General features: G+C 47.6%; 1 protein-coding gene across 7 annotated transcripts; it reads left to right on the top strand.

Annotated features, from left to right (window-relative positions):
- The first annotated feature begins 64 nt into the window (after window positions 1-64).
- On the top strand, window positions 65-15,320 carry ELK1 (ETS transcription factor ELK1). 7 transcript variants are annotated; one of them, XM_081563523.1, is made up of 7 exons: window positions 65-241; window positions 885-932; window positions 8,869-9,112; window positions 11,502-11,945; window positions 12,601-13,068; window positions 13,739-13,840; window positions 13,926-15,320. In XM_081563523.1, exons 3-7 carry the CDS (start codon window positions 8,903-8,905, stop codon window positions 14,022-14,024), a joined length of 1,323 nt encoding a protein of 440 aa, XP_081419649.1. In that variant the 5' UTR covers window positions 65-241; window positions 885-932; window positions 8,869-8,902; the 3' UTR covers window positions 14,025-15,320. The 7 variants fall into 7 exon arrangements, with proteins under 7 accessions (XP_081419649.1, XP_081419652.1, XP_081419648.1 ...); XM_081563526.1 differs by having other exon boundaries at window positions 8,839-9,112; window positions 11,787-11,945; XM_081563522.1 differs by having other exon boundaries at window positions 8,839-9,112.
- Window positions 15,321-17,311: the final 1,991 nt, after the last annotated feature.

Raw genomic sequence — 17,311 nt, 5'->3', positions numbered from 1 at the left:
CGGTACTTTGGCCAATTAGCGAGCGGCAGAACTCTCGGCTCCTCCTTCACTGGCCCACGTGAGCGGTGAAGAAACGCAGGGGCGGCTTCTAGGTGCCACCGCGGCCGCCGCCGCCGCTGCCGCCGCCGCCGTCGCCGCCGCCGCCGCCGCAGCCTCGGAGCCCGGGCCTGGGGGGCGGTGGGGCAGCGCATGGAGCCCCCGCCCCCCGGAGCTGCCAACACAGCCGCTGCTCTACGCACAGGTGAGTCCGGGGCCTGGAGGGTGGAGGGCCCGGTCCATGACCCCAAGTATCCTTCCCGCCCCCGCGGGGTTGGGGGGAGATGTGGCTTGGCCCAAGCCCTGCTGGTGTTCGGCTCCCCACCGCCGCCACTACGGCTGGTGGACTTGCCTGTGGCATTGTCCCCTCCCATCGCCCCTTGTAGTGGATCTGACCGTGGCCTAACCCCCCTTTCTGTTTTATAATGGATCAGTCTTCGTGCTTGTGTTTCTCCCCACCCCACCTTACAGTAGACTGGTCTGTGGTCTTGTCCCCCACCCCACGCTTATAGGGAACCAGTTTCCGGCAGTGTCCAACTCCTTGACCGTAGGTGCATCTGAGTGTTTGTATTTCTCCTGTCCTCAACTTTCAGGGGCCTCTTCTGTGGCCTTGTTTTTCCACCCTTACTGTTCCTGTAGTTAGTCAATCCGTAGCGTTGTACCCACCCCCCAACAGTGAGTTAATCTGTGAATTTGTATTCCTGCCTCCAGTGCATCAGTTCATGGCTTTATCTCTCTCTCTCTCTCACACACACACACACACCACTTTACAGTGGGTCCGTCTACATGCTTGTTTTTCACGTGCCCCTGCTTATTAGCCCATTGCCCTATTCTCCCTTTTTTTGCAGACTGTCACTCCAGTCCTTGGGCTTCTCCATTCCTTAAGAGTGGATCAGGTTAGTGCGTTTTATCTCCCCATTTTCAGTAGCCCAGTCCATGGCCTTGTCCCCCTCTCCTTTTAATCAGTCTGTGGGATGTCTCTCCACTATTGTGCAGGAGTCAATGTGCTTTCTGATCTCCTTGCTCCTAGTAAATAAGGTGAGCCTTTACACACATACACACCTTTACTGTGGATCTGTTCATTGGCCTTCCTGCCACCCATGTGTTTGCGTTCACACCCTTCCCTTCTGGTATAACATCCTATGAGTCCAGTGGCTTGTAATCCCTCCAGGAGGGTCAACCTGTGTGCTTTTATTTTCCCCCTCCTTTCCTGGTGGTGGATCAGTCCATGGCCTTCCCTGCCACCCTCCCTCCTTCTTAATCATGGATCAGCCTGTGTGCTTGTTGAACTTAGGTTTTTTTACACTAGAACACATTTTCTCATACACACTTTTAACCACTTAGACATCCTACCTCACTCCAGTAAATGAATACGTTAGTGATAGTGATATTGCCAATAGAAGCTAACAGTTCTTGAGCACCTACTTGTACCAGGCAAAATGCTTTATGTTAATGAGCTCACTTAATCCAACCTTTAAGATAAGTATTGAGGGAAGTTCACCATAGGGATACCTTACTCAAAGGTGATCCAGCAGGTATCAGATTAGGTTCCTCCTCAGAACATAGGATAATTTTTGATGCTTTCCTCTCTCACTTCATCTCACCCCACTTGAGGCCCCATTCCATAAAAACCAAATTAGTTCCCATCTCCACGCTTTGGTTTTTGCTGTTCCCTCAGCTGTCTCCATTCCACACCTTGTCTCAGGACAGATCCACACCTGATCCCATCAGCTATGTGACCTTAGTGATTTAACCACTTTCTGTCTTCTTGTGTTTCCTCACTGGTAAAGTGGGGGAATCAGAACTAGAATCCTCTCCAGAGTAAATAAAGAATGTGTGTGTGCAGTTGCTCTGTCATGTCCTATTCTCTTGCGAACCCATGGACTGTAGCCTGCCAGGCTCCGCTGTCCATGGGATTTTCCAGGTGAGAATACTGGAGTGGGTTGCCTTGTGAATTAATAAAACAAGTAACTTCTCTGACCTTACCTCCTACCCACCCCCAACTCTGTTCCAGCCACAATGACCTCACTCATCCTTAGAAACACCGGGAGCAATCCAGCCTTGGGGTCTTTGCCTTAGCTAATTTTTTTCTGCCTGGAGCAGTCTATCCCCATCCCTCTGTGGTTCCTTTAAGGACTCTGTTCAAATATCACCTGTCCCTGACCATCTAAACTTGCACACCTAGCAGGACTCAGGCCCCTTTTCTGCTTTATTTGTGTTTTTGCCCTTTATCACTGTCAGGCACTCTGTTTACCAGTTTATCATATTTATTGTCTTTCCCCGTTAAAATGGAAGTCCCATGAGGAACTCTTTCTGTCTGCTTATTCACTGCTAGGTCTCCAACACCTAAAATTCTTATTTAGTACTTGATAAGAATTTATTGCACAAATGAATGGGGAAAATAACAATTTCAGACAAATCAGAGTTGGGGACAGATGGAGATGAAGAGGGCATAAGAGAGTTAGTTAAGAGGCTAGTTAGTCAGGACTATTTATTCAACAATTACTGAGCACCAGGCATTCTTCTAGGTGCTGGGGATATGAAAGGAAACAAAACAGGCAGAAATTCCTGCATTTGTGGAGCAGACATTTGCTAAGAGTGCAGACTGTATAAATCAGTCAGTCAAATTAGTATGATAGACAAGTGCTAAGGAGGAAACGTGAAGAAGGGAAGGTAGGAATAGAGTATCAGGGTGGTTGAAATCTTAGGCACAGGGCAGGCCTCATTTAGAAGGTGATGCTTGAATTAAGGCTTGGAGGAATTCAGGAAGGGACCCATGATGTGTAAGGGAAGGGTGTACCAGGCAGAAGGAACAGCCAATGCAAAGGCCCTGAGGAGGGATTGGGCCTGTCGTGTTCAAGGGCCATGAAGGAGGCCAATGTGGCTGGAGCAAAAGTCCTTTACATATCAGTTCAGTTCAATTCAGTTCAATCGCTCAGTTGTGTCCGACTCTTTGCGACCCCATGAACCGCAGCACGCGAGGCCTCCCTGTCCATCACCAACTCCCGGAGTTTACCCAAACTCATGTCCATTGAGTCGGTGATGCCATCCAACCATCTCATCCTCTGTTGTCCCCTTCTCCTCCTGCCCTCAATCTTTCCCAGCATCAGGGTCTTTTGCAATGAGTCAGCTCTTCCCATCAGGTGGCCAAAGTATTGGAGTTTCAGCTTCAACATCAGTCCTTCCAATGAACACCCAGGACTGATCTCCTTTAGGATGGACTGGTTGGATCTCCTTGCAGTCCAAGGGACTCTCAAGGGTCTTCTCCAGCACCACAATTCAAAAGCATAAATTCTTCAGCGCTCAGCTTTCTTTATAGCCCAGCTCTCACATCCATCCATGACCACTGGAAAAAGCATAGCCTTGACTAGACGGACCTTTGTTGACAAGATAATATCTCTGCTTTTTAGTATGCTGTCTAGGTTGGTCGTAACTTTCTTTCCAAGGAGTAAGCGTCTTTTCTTTTTAGGGCTGCAGTCACCATCTGCAGTGATTTTGGAGCCCAAGAAAATAAAGTCAGCCACTGTTTCCACTGTTTCCCCATCTCTTTGCCATGAAGTGATGGGACCCGATGCCATGATCTTAGTTTTCTGAATGTTGAGTTTTAAGCCAACTTTTTCACTCTCGTCTTTCACTTTCATCAAGTGGCTCTTTATTTCTTCTTCACTTTCTGCCATAAGGGTGGTGCCATCTGCATATCTGAGGTTATTGATACTTCTCCCAGCAATCTTGATTGCAGCTTGTGCTTCCTCCAGCCCAGCGTTTCTCATGATGTACTCTGCATATAAGTTAAATAAGCAGGGTGACAATATACAGCCTGATGTACTCCTTTTCGTATTTGGAACCAGTCTGTTTTTCCATGTCCAGTTCTAACTGTTGCTTCCTGACCTGCATACAGGTTTCTCAAGAGGCAGGTCAGGTGGTCTGGTATGCCTATCTCTTTCAGAATTTTCCGCAGTTTATTGTGATCCACACAGTCAAAGGCTTTGGCATAGTCAGTAAAGGAAAGGAGTTTTCTGGAACTCTCTTGCTTTTTCGATGATCCAGCGGATGTTGGCATATACTGACATTTAATCCTCCCAGAAACCTTTCAGAGTAGGTGTATCTTGAAGATACTTAACTTTGAGAGTGGCATATCCCCCATTTTATAGGTACGGGAACAGACCCAGAGAGGCTGAGTAACTTGCTCATGGTCACAGAGCTAGAACAGGACAGAGGAGTATGAGGCTGGCAAGCCAGAGAGAAGAACAGATCTGCTGGGGTAGACAGGTTATTCAGCACACAGAGGAAGAATTAATTCTGCTTGGGAGATCCCAGAACTTGATGATGTGTGTAATAAAGGGTTCGTCGTGTGTTGAGAAGAGGGAAGGATACTCCTGGCAGGGAGAACAGCACATGCATATCCTTAGAGATGGAAACTGGATGAACTCAGGGTGCCCACAATATAACATGCCAAGCTTCGGTCCACCTCAGAGCCTTTGTACATTCTGTTCCCTGTGCTTGAAAGACCCTTCCCACAGATGTCAGCATGGCTTGCTACCTCCCCTCCTTCAGATTTCTACTCATATGTCACTTCCTCAGGGAAGCCCTCCCTGATCACCCTGTGTAAAATAGCATCCCTGTCCCCCTCTAGGATCTTACCCTTCAGTTTCACTCTATGGAGAGCTGGTGGAACAAAGTGGCTAGGATCACTGCCTAGAGCCAAACTGCCGGAGTTTGATCCCTGTCTCTGTGTGACCTTAGACAAGTTATATTACTTCTCTGTGCCTCCATTTCCTCATCTGGAACATGGGAGGGTAATAAGAATGCCCACCCATGGTGTTGGTTTGAGGGTTGAATGAGTTAAATGACTAAAATGGTAAGGGCTATGTGGCGGGTTCCTGTTTTTTAAATTGGTAATATTATTCCTGGCATACATGTAGGTGTCTCACAGGCCTCTGAGACTGACCATCTCCAAAACTGACCCCATGTTCTCCCTTCAAAACCTACTCTCCTGAAGGGCTCCTATCTCAGGTGATCAGGCCACAAACCTAGAGTCACCTCTCACCCCACCCCACGCCCAATCCTATCTGTCAACAAATTCCATTCGTTCTGTCCTCAGGTTTTATCCAGAATTCAGCCGCTTCTCACCAGTTCCACTGCTAACACCACCATCTCTTACGTGGACTATTGCAGTAGCCTCTTCAGCCCCTACAGTTGGTTCTCCTCACAACAGCCTGAGGGATTCTGTTAAAATCCAAGTCACAGCCTGTCACTTCTCTGTTCACAGCCATCTCATGGCTCCTATCTCATTCAGTCAAGTCAAAGCCCTTCTGGGCCTAAAAGAGCCTCACACAGTCTGGCCTCCATTGCCCCTCTGTTCTCAGCTCCTACTGTTGATAATTTCCCCTCACTGTTTTCTCTCTGACCATGCCAGACTCCTTTCCCTTCCTCTGACCTGCCAGGCTCTCCAGCCTCAGGGTCTTTCACCCTAGCTCTGCCTGGATGACTGCTTTCCAGGTCATCACAAACCTGACATCCTCACCTCTCTTAGGTCTTTGCTCAAATATCACCTCCACAGTGACTACCTTTTCAGAAAATAACTTCTCCCCTGCTTCTTTGTTTGTTTGTTTTTTTTTCCAGAGCTCTTTTCACCATCTGAAGAATTCTTGTTTATCTTGCTTCTTGTCTGTCTTCCCCACTAAAACGTGAGTTATGCCAGAGCAGGGATTTTTGTTGTATCCACTGCTGTCTCCCCAGCATCTGGCCCACAGCAGGCCCTCCATAAATGCTTGCTAAGTGAATGAAATAAAGAGAAGTAAATGCATCTGAGAGAGGCATATGACTAGAACTCTTGTTAGGGGTCATGTGGGAGATGTAATAATAAACAAAATACAAAACCCCGTGTGCTGCTGTGGCTTGAAGCCAACTGTCAGGTTTCACCTCAAGTGATAGATTCTGTGGCTGCTGAAAGGGGAACTGGTAAAATTGCCTGTTGTCACCACCAGGAGTCACAGTGGACTCTGTGCCTCTGAAACAAACAGGCCTTCCAAATAAACCCAGCAAGGTCTCCGATGATGGGACTGTAATCTGGATTCTTTGTGGCCTTGTGACTTACATAATTGCCTACAATTGTGTCTGCCGAATGAACTTCGAAACAGCTCAGACATAAGAGGATCAGACTGTATTTCATTACAGATTAAAGACTCAAGCTATTAATAATAGAGAGAAGTTCTTTCTTAACCCAGCAGTCCCAGCTGGGAGATTGATGAAAGCTCTTTCCTTAAGGAATAGGAAGCTCATGTTTATTTCCAACTCACACTCAGCAAAAGGAGCAGTAATGGGTTGGGGGGAAGAAGGCCAGGGAAGGTCCTGTTCTGTGCATGACATGCTGAGGGAGTAGTCAGTATGAGGGGCAGTTTAGTCTATTGTTTGAAAAGCTTAGACAACTGGAACTTGGCTGCCTGGGTCCAAATCTTGACTCTGCCACTTAGAGCTGTGTGGCATGTAAATGTCATTTAGACATTTTGTGCCTCAGCTTCCTCCTTTATAAATTAGAGATAAAAAGAGTACCTATTTCCCAACGTTGTGATGAGAGAGAAATGAGTCAATAGCTGTAAAAATAGCAATCCAGGTCTACATGCCCTTATCTGAAACCCTTGAGGCCAGATGTGTTTCACAATTTTGAATTTTTCAGATTTTAGAAAAGTAGCAAGGTACACATACAAGATATTACATAATACTCTTAGTGGGCTCTGTAATCAGCTACATTCAGATTTCTGTAGCAAGATGTATGAACAGTCACACCAAGTGAAGATCCATAAAGACCACAAAAGGCCTTAACTTTGTTTCAAATCAGGTTTTAGAGTAGCAGATAAGGAATAAGGAGCAAATTAGAAATGGATATTTTATAAGAGCTTATCATACCCCAGGCATAGTATATTTAATCTGTACAATAACTCTGTGAGCTAGGTGGTATTACCATCTATTTTAGAGATGGAAAAAAATGAGGCACAAAGAGGTTAAAGAACACCCAGGGTCACACTGCTAATAAGTAGCAGAATGAGGATTCTAGCCCTGGCAGTCTGGCTCTGGAGTCTGGGTGATTGTCCAATAGGCAATATTGCCTCTAATTGGTACAATGCCTGGCACATATTTAGCACTCAGTAGATGTTCATTATTGCTGTTGTCAAGAAGGAGAACCAGAAGGACAGGAACAGGTCGAAGGAGCATGGGGTAGACAGACAGAAGAGAGCAGATATTTCAGTGTCAGGAATTTTCATAAAGTCAAGGCTCCTTGGGACTGAGACTTGGACGATGGAGAAGACTTGAAAGCAGAGGAAGGGAACCCAGCATGGAGTAAACAGCCTTTATGAGAAGCTGACAGAAGGAACCTCCTGGGAAACTTGGTATTTGATGTGGTAGAAGGGCAAATGAAAATGTTGAGGTGAGGGGCATTATTCTGGTTTTCTATTCATGCTGTAACAAATTATCACAAACTTTTAACTTCTTTCAGTTCAGTCACTCAGTCGTGTCCGACTCTTTGCAACCCCATGGACTGCAGCACACCAGGCCTCCCTGTCGATCACCAACTCCCGGAGTTTACTCAAACTCATGTCCATTGAGTTGGTGATGCCAACCAACCATCTCATCCTTTGTCATCCCTTTCTCCTCCCACCTTCAATCTTTCCCAGCATCAGGGTCTTTTCAAATGAGTCAGCTCTTCACATCAGGTGGCCAAATTATTGGAGTTTCAGCTTCAACATCAGTCCTTCCAATGAATATTCAGGACTGATTTCCTTTAGGATGGACTGGTTGGATCTCCTTGCTGTCCAGGGGACTCTGAAAAACCTTCTCCAACACCACAGTTCAAAAGCATCAATTCTCTGGCACTCAGCTTTCTTTATAGTCCAGCTCTCACATCCACACATGACTACTGGAAAAACCATAGCTTTGACTAGACGGACCTTTGTTGACAAAGTAATATCTCTGCTTTTTAATATGCTGTCTGAGTTGGTCATAACTTTTCTTCCAAGGAGCAGGCATCTTTTAATTTCATGGCTGCAGTTACCATCTGCAGTGATTTTGGAACCCCCAAAAATAAAGTCACTGTTTCCACTGTTTCCCCATCTATTTGCCATGAAGTGATGGGACCAGATGCCATGATCTTAGTTTTCTGAATGTTGAGTTTTAAGCCAACTTTTTCACTCTCGTCTTTCACTTGCATCAAGAAGCTCTTTAGTTTTTCTTCACTTTCTGCCATAAGGGTGGTGTCATCTCCATATCTGAGGTTATTGCTATTTCTCCTGGCAATCTTGATTCCAGCTTGTGTTTAACTGCTTAAAACAACACAAATTATTCTCTTAAGAGTTCTGGAGGCCAGAGGTCAGCACAGGTCTCACCAGGCTAAAATCCAGGTGTTAGCAGGGCTACTTTCCTTTCTGGAAGCTTCATGTGATCAGATTGAGCTCCCCAAACATCTCTCTAGCTTAAGATCCATAACCTTAAATCCATCTGCAAAGTTCCTTTTGCCATGTAACATATTCACAGGTTCCAGAAATTAGAATGTGGACATCTTTGAGTGGGGGGCATTATTCTGCCTAGCACAGTCTGCCCTTTGGCCCCCAGAGGTTCACATTTGTCCCACAGGCAGAATGCATTCACACTATCCTATCATTTCCAAAAGTCTCATCCCATCCCTCCGTCATCCAAAGCCAGGCTGTGGGTACTCAGGGAATGATGGTGGCAGCTGGGGACAGAGGTGGAGGTAAGGTGGAAAGAAAGGAATCTTTCTTCTGCTGACCTCCCTTTCTGTATTCACAGCCTCTCAGCTCTGAGCCGTCTGCCCTCCAGGTACCCCTGGGATGGCGTGAGCACTTCCCCAGCGATGGACCCTTCTGTGACGCTGTGGCAGTTTCTGCTGCAGCTGCTGAGAGAGCAAGGCAATGGCCACATCATCTCCTGGACCTCACGGGATGGCGGTGAGTTCAAGCTGGTGGACGCTGAGGAGGTGGCCCGGCTGTGGGGGCTGCGCAAGAATAAGACCAACATGAATTATGACAAGCTCAGTCGAGCCTTGCGGTACTATTATGACAAGGTAAGGTGTCTGAGACCAGGGCTGTGAACCCACTCCCCCCACCCCCACACCACCAAACATTTATACCAGTTATTTCATTTTCTTGTCTTAATTTGATCTAGCTCTAATTTTGAAAACAATATTAAAATTTACCATTTCTTATCCCGTCCTCTGGTACTCTCAGACCAATGTTGGGGCTTCCAAGCATTTATTCCAGTTATTTTACTTTCTTGTATTTTAACTTTGGCTAAAACCTTCAAAGCAACATTAATACTGACCCCTACTCACTCCATTCTTTCTGAGATCCCCAGAGTCCTGCTGTCCCAACCACACCCCACACAACAGTTCATTTTCTTGCCTTATTCCTTATTCCTCTGACCAAAACTTTTGAAAACACTATTAGTAATGAGTCTTCCTCATCCTGGAACAGTCATGGGCTCCCCCAGGTATTTCATGGTCTGCTCTTATCCCAGAATAAGAATTCTAGAATAGCCTTATTCTTAGAATCAAAGCCTCCATGATAGCATTATCCTAACCTTTGCCTATCTTATCCTCCAAGACCCTCAACATTTTTATCAATTATTTTCATATCTTATTTCGTTAGCTAAGACCTCCAAAACAACATTTATAATGCCCATTCAACACCCCATCCTCTTGTATTCCCAGAGCAACCCAGAGCAACACTAGTGCTCTCCAATATTTATATCAATTATTTTATCATCTTATTCCTGTAGCTAAAATTGTAAATTTTCTTATCTTTTCCCCTCAGACTGCCAAACCAGTGCTAGATATCTAGATGTCCCCCCTCACATTTATACCAGTTATTTCATTTTCTTATTTCTTTACCTGAAACTTCCAAAATAATGTTTTTCTTCTTCCAGTTTTATTGCAATATGATTGACACACATTACTGTATAAGTTTAAGGTGTACAGCATAAAGATTTGACTTGTATACATCAAGAAATAATTATCACAGTAAGTTTAGTGAACATCCACCAGCTCATACAGATACAAAATATAAAGGAAAAAATTCTTTACACTCTTAACTTTCATATATAACATACAGCAGTGTGAATCATATTTATCATGTTGTGCATTACATCCCTAGTACTTACTTTTCTTATAACTGGAGGTTTGTGCCTTTTGACTGCCTTCATCCAATTCCCTTTCCTCTCACCCCACACTGAAACTTCCCAAACAATATTAATGAGTCTGCCTTTTCATTCCTTTTCTGAGAAACACAAACTCACCCTGTGACATTCATGGCCAACATGAAGATGTCCTCACGGTGCCCTAATGCACCCCAGATGCCTCTTGTCCCCCAGAACAGCCCTAGACCTGTGCTGCTGCTCACCCTTACTTACAGCATTTATTTCATTTTTATATTTTAATCCTTTAGCCCAAACCTCCAGAACACTATTCATAATGAGTCTGCCTCACTCTATGCACTGAAACCACCAGAACATCTCTGAGACCCTCCAGGGCTATCCTGAAATACCCCAAATGTGCTCTGTGACCCACCCAAGCCAGCCTTAAGATTCCCACAGTATTTATACCAATATTTTAAATTCTTGTTAGTTGCTATCAGTTACTTCATTTTCCAATTGTCTCAGCTTAAACCTCCCCAGTGGTGTTAAGAATAAGGCTCCTCATCCTGTCCACCCTGATGACTTTGCCCTGTTTCACGGCTGTGTCAAGAGCTTTAAATTATCCTCTAATAATTCATATTTATTAACAATTCATCACCATATTCTTCCACATTCATTTAGTCTCTTCCAACATTTGTATCAGTGACATCATTTCCCTGTCTTACTGCATTAGCTAGACTCCAAAACCATGTCCTGGCAGCCACCCCCAGGGCCTGGCCCTGTTAGCCCACAGACACCCCGGGTTCCAGGAGCCAGGAGGAAAACCTGTTCCTAGATCTACTTCCCTAGGTGGGCCCCAGTGTGGAGAGGAGCCAGTGGGCGTGGCCATGTGTATCTAAGTTGGGGTGGGGGAATCGAACAGAAGGAGATGAGGAGAGTATGACAGAGGGAGACTTGGAGGGGGATGGATGGGACTGAGATGTGGAAGGGAGAAGGGCAGTAGACTAAAGGAAGGATTATGCAGTAGGGAGACAGAGAAGGGGAAGAAGCTGAGGGAGAAGACAGGGAAATCGGGTTGGGGAAAAGTAGTAGAAAGCAGGGGAGAAGGGAGGCCCCAGATTGAGAGATGAGTGAGATGTGAAAGAAGCTGGGAAGAGGACCCTATGGGGACACAGACACTGAGCAGGGACAGTGTATATGTCAAAGGACAAGAGAGGGACATGAAGGAAAAAAAACACCAGGAGACACTCCTCACCATCCACTCTCTCTCTCTCTGGCCCTTTCTTCTAAGACACTCTATCCTGTCTCTCCCCCCTTACCAGAACATCATCCGCAAAGTGAGCGGCCAGAAGTTTGTCTACAAGTTTGTGTCCTACCCTGAGGTCGCAGGGTGCTCCACTGAGGACTGCCTGCCTCAGCCTGAGGTGTCTGTCACCTCCACGGTGGCAAATGCAGGCGCCACAGCTGTACACGCCATCCCCGGGGACACTGCCTCTGGGAAGCCAGGCACACTCAAGGGTGCAGGAATGGCAGGCCCAGGTGGCTTGGCGCGCAGCAGCCGAAATGATTACATGCGCTCAGGCCTCTATTCCACCTTCACCATCCAGTCCCTGCAGCCACAGCCGCCCTCTCACCCTCGGCCTTCCACAGTGCTCCCCAACACCGGCCCTGCAGGAGTAGCAGTGCCTCCCTCGGGGAGCAGGAGCACCAGTCCAAACCCCTTGGAGGCCTGCCTGGAGGCTGAGGAGGCTGGCCTGCCTCTGCAGGTAAGGACTGGAATATGGAATTTCAGCAAGAGGAGGGATGTACAGTTCCCAAATGAAGAGAGGGACTGGGAGGAGGAGGGACATAAATGTCCTGTTAAAGACGATATAGTGGAAGGAGGGACACAGAAGTCCCCTTGGAGAGAGATGGGGAGGAAAACTATTCAAACACTGGGAAAGAAGAAGGAAATTGAGTGCACTACAATTAGCAGTACACCCAATATGTAGTAGGTGCCCTTGAATGTATTTGCTTAATGCACTGGCTCTAACATTTTTAGCACTCATCAGAAAGCACTTGGAGGGCTTTTTAAGCCAGAGGTGCTGGGGGACACCCCCAGAGTTTCTCTTTATGTGAGTCTGGGGATGGGCCCAAGAGTCTACATTTTTAACAAATTTCCAGATGAGGTGTATCCTGCTGGTCCATAAAGCAAATTTTTGAGTACCACTGCTCTTATAAGTGGGGGCAGTATCTCCTGGAGTCCCACCTCTGAAGGCATCCCAGATAGGAGGACCAGAAGAAGCCCCATTTTCTTGGCAAAGTACCACATCTTGTTAAAGGACCTGCCCCTACTCTCAGGTCCCACTTTCCATGGGAAATAACTGGCTTCACTACCCCAGCAATCCTTAGGCACCCCCTCTGCACTCATTCCTCTCCCAGGTCATCCTGACACCACCCGAGGCCCCAAACCTTAAATCCGAAGAGCCAAATATGGAGCCTGGGTTGGGCCAGCCACTGCCCCCAGAAGTCAAAGTGGAAGAGCCTAAGGAAGAGTTAGAAGCTGCAGCCAGTGGGGAGGCGGGGTTTGTGCTGGAAGCCGTTAAGGCCGAGCCCTTTGAGCCCAAAGTCGACCCAGAAGTCCCTCCAGCAGAGGGCGTGCCAGCCCGGCTGTCCGCCGTCGTAATGGAAACTGCGGCGCAGGTGGGCGGCCTCACGGCTTCCACAACACCCAGCACGGAGATGGCCCAGCCTCAGAAGGGCCGGAAGCCCCGGGACCTGGAGCTTCCACTCAGCCCGAGCCTGCTGGGTGGACCAGGACCCGAGCGGACTCCGGGATCGGGAACTGGTTCGGGTCTACAGGCACCAGGTCCAGCGCTGACGCCTTCCCTGCTACCTACGCACACATTGGTGAGAACTTTTGAAGGGGCGGGGCTGGTACCTGAAACAAATGGGATTGGGAAGGGGTGGGGGAGGGAGGAGTTAGACTTACCGCGAAGGCCAATGCGATTACCTCTGAAAGAGTGGGAGGGTGGAGCCTTCGATTGGAATTGGCTGCGCTGAGGGACAGGCTTGATTGCTACTGGATGGAGGAGTCTGCAATGCCAAGGATCAGGTGCCCAAAGAAAGGCAGTTCTGGGGAGTTTTGTGGGCAGGGACCGAAAGGCTTTGTGCAGGAACTGTTCCTGGGTTGAGGCATGGCTTGAGGAACCTGAGTGGGGCTTTTGGGTCTGGGATTTTCTCAGTGGGTTTCCTGTGAGGTATGCAGGTAGGGGATAAGAGTTGGAAGTTGATCCTGAGCTACTGGGATGGTGAGGTTTGAAAACAGCATGTGGGTGGGTTCTTGGAGGTGGTCTTGCCTAGTGAGGCTGTGGTGGGCCCTCCGGAGTTAAAAGGGGTTGTGTGTGAAGTCAGAGCTGTCACAGACATGGCCTCAGTAGTTATGGTCTAGGCCTGTACACTTTTGAGGAGTGATCTTGAAAGTATGAGTGGGAAATCAGGTGGGGCCAGAACCAAGTTCCTTGGTTTTCCCACAGCTGCCTTCTTGCTCACTTATGCTCTGACCACCCCTTCCCCACAGACCCCGGTGCTGCTGACGCCCAGCTCGCTGCCCCCCAGCATTCACTTCTGGAGCACCCTGAGTCCCATTGCACCCCGTAGCCCGGCCAAGCTCTCCTTCCAGGTAGGATCAGCTCCCCCCATCTCAGAAAGGGTGAGTGACCCTAGCACGATCCCCATCCATGACCTCTCCCTATTTCTGTCCTCAGTTTCCGTCCAGTGGCAGCGCCCAGGTGCACATCCCTTCCATCAGCGTGGATGGCCTCTCAACCCCCGTGGTGCTCTCCCCAGGGCCCCAGAAGCCATGACTATCACCACCACCACCACAGCCCCTTTCTGGGGTTATTCCTTCCATGCCCTGAACTTCTCTCCAGCCAGCTGTCTCAAGGAGAAACATAGTTCGGCTGACAGACTCGTGCTCCAGTTGTGGTTGGGTAGGGATTCTTAGGAAGAAGGATCTCTCAATAACCCTTCCACAAAAAAAAAACATTCAACTTTTCTCTTTTTGATCAGTCCCCCAGTGGCCGCTCTTATACGTCTCCTACTGTAGTGGTGGGGACGGTTTATTTATTTATTTTTTGAAGGCCACTGGGAGGAGCCTGGCCCAACTCTTTTGGAGGGGGTGGCAAGGGCATCTCCCCCGTGTTCCACATTTTTTCCCCAAGATGAGACAGTCGGGGTCTGGCTTGAGACGGGCCTTTCTTTATTTATTTCTCAGCCTGCCCTTGGGGAGCTGAGGGAGCCCTGTCTTCACTTTGGGGTATGGGTAGAAGAGCTAGCTTGTTGTAGTTTATTATTCCTGGCCCTTCCCAAGGGTCCAGGAAGAATTTGTGCCATTTAATGGTTTGGGAGTCTTGGCCAAGGAAGACTCACACCCTTGGAGATGGGAATTTCCACCTCCCCAGCCTTTCTCTCAGACAGGTTGTCCTTTCTCAACCACCTTTTCAGCCAGGGAGGAATGCCCCTTTTGTTCTTCTCCCCCTGAGAAGCCATTCCTGTGTCTGCCAAATTCCTGGGGTCCTGCCTGTTACCTTCCAATGGAGGGATTTTGGGGGAGTGGTCCCCGTCTGGGGGGCCCCTCCAGCCAGTACTCCAGGTCTCCCTGTCCCCCCACCCCCTGCCATTTTGATAGTATAATCTATTTTTAAACAGGGCTTTTCAATAAGGGAGAGGGAGGTATCTCTTCCTATATCTGAGATGGGGTGGGTGGGAAGGAAGGGATTTGGGGGATCTCCCTGCCACCCCCAAGTGTTTATTTTTGATACCAAATGTGTATTTTCAACTCCCTCCCAGCCCCCCAATTTTCCTGCGGGCGGGTACAAAGGACCCTTTGTGTGTCCCTGGAGTTGGGAGGGAGGGATGAGGGACATAAAGCCTGCTCAGTGGGAATTCCAGGCTGCAGAAGTGTGGGTTCAAAGGACTCCCGGGTTCACCTCCCATCAGCACCGTCCCAGCCCGGGCCTAGGGACCTGGGTCTTGGTGATTTGGGGGACGGTGCTACACCTGTCTCTGCTGTTTGTTTTACTTCCCCCCAAATGGATTTTTTTTCTAAGAGTCCCAGAGAATGGGGAATTGTTCCTGTAAATATATATTTTTAAAGGCGATGCTGGAGGCTGGTAGCTTTTTTTTCCCCTGAAGCTGTTGGGAATAACTGTGTGCAAAGGCATGACTCTGTGTGAAAGGCCATAAGGGTATGAGATTGATCATGGGAGAGAGAGCATGATGGTGTGTGTCAGAAACAGTAAAGACTGTAGGTTGGTAACCAGGTGTGTGAAAAAGAGAAAACTCTGGCAAGCTGTGATTGCACATGTACATTTGTGAAGCCATGTATTGAGAGAGTGGAAGTTGTAACCGCAAACTTGACGTTGTGTCTGTGTGAGAAATTGTGGCTGGGTGGCAAAGAAACACAATAAGACTGAATGAGTGATTAAGATACTATGCCAGAAACTGGTGCTTTGTGTGAAATAATGTTTATGAGAAGGAAGTGGGGACTGCACATTAGTCACTGTTGGACAAGCTGATGGTGAGCAAGAGAGAGTAACCAGAACAACGTGTGAGAGCCTGTGTGGGCATGAAAGTGCAGTGGAGATTGTCAGGGACAGTGCATAGGTGAGAAACTTCATTGTAATAAGCAGGTGACTGTGTTTAGGAGATGGGTTGTGTGTGAAACCGTTCACGCAAGGCTGTTGGATCAACTAAAGTAATGAGAGCGTATGTGTGAGAGGTTGATGTATGAGAGAAAATGGCTGTGAGGCCAGATGGGTGCCTGAGATTTAAGATACCAGAATACGCAATTGTATGTATAAAAACTGTTTCTGCGAGATTAAACTAGCAAAGACTGCATGAGAAACAGAAAAAGTGGCTGCAGCTGGGAGAGCGTGAGAGGCTGTAATTTGTGTGTGTGTGTGTGTGTGTGTGTGTGTTCGTGTTCCTGAGCCTAGTGGCAGATGGATGCAGTTACCACTCCAATCTAGCCAACAGGTTCAGGGACCATGAAAGTATAAGAGAAGATGATGGTGAGACAGAGTGAGTGGAAGTGTGCTAGAGACCACCTCACTGTGAGTGAGAGGCTGGGAGTAAAAAGAAGGAAGTCAGCGCCACATGAGAGAAAACAGATGACTGAGCAGTGTGTGAGAGTGAAACACTTCATGAGAGACAGTAAACCAGAGATGACATGCTGGTGAAAAACTGAGCAAATGAAACTGAGCAAATGAGACATTGAGAGACTGACTATGCGATCAGTTTGTGCAAGAAACCGGTGAGGCTGTACTTGTGTTTGAGTGTACAGGATACGCTGGCTGGCTGGCTGGGGTAAACAACTAAGATGAGCCGTGAGAGACTGTGTGTGTGAGACTTGTAGAGAGCCTAGCAGCAGTTGTGAATTAGTGACTACAGGATGTCAGAGGGTGAATGAGAGCAAGTGACTGTGACACTGAACCTGTGACAATGTCTGAGAGGCTGGGGTCTATGTAAAACCCTAAAAGAGACTTTAAATTCAAGACTGGAGAACAAAGACTGGGCATGTTGGAAGCTGCTTGCAAAGAAATGCGAGACTAGGTGACTAAGACAGTGTCTGAGACACTGTGATTGTACATGAGTGAAATTCAGCATAGTCAGGGACTCCAGGTGTGTGAAATGGGCATGAGTATGGAGAGGTGGGAGAGAGAGTGATCATGTGTGTGCAAGGAACTTCTGGAGGGACTAGCAGTGGCTATAAATCACCAAACATTTGTGTATAGGAGAAAATGATGGCTCATATGAGCAGTTGAAACATCAAAAAAGGCATGACTCTGTGTGTATGTGCAAAACTGACCAGTGAGAGTCATTGTGGCCTTGGCTGAAGGAGACAGGCTAGATGATGTGACTGTGTGGGAAACTGTTCTTGAAAGACCACAGTAAGGCTGGTGTTAATGACAGCAAATGACTCCCTGAAAAAGTGGCTGAGAGAGGCTGTGTGTTTGAGTATGTATGTGATCTTATTTGTATGTGGCCATGGTAGAAGCTGTGAATTCTGAAGTGTGTGTGTAAATATGTAAAAAGATCTCAAGAGAGAATGACTGAAACTGAATTAGTGGGTGAGAGCTGGTGGATGGAT

This window comes from Giraffa tippelskirchi, chromosome X, assembly GCF_054371585.1.
Source record: "Giraffa tippelskirchi isolate mGirTip1 chromosome X, T2T-mGirTip1v1.2.pri, whole genome shotgun sequence".
NCBI lineage: Eukaryota > Metazoa > Chordata > Mammalia > Artiodactyla > Giraffidae > Giraffa > Giraffa tippelskirchi.
The sequence above is the reverse complement of the archived record's forward strand: the minus strand, read 5'-3'. Positions and strand labels throughout refer to the sequence as shown.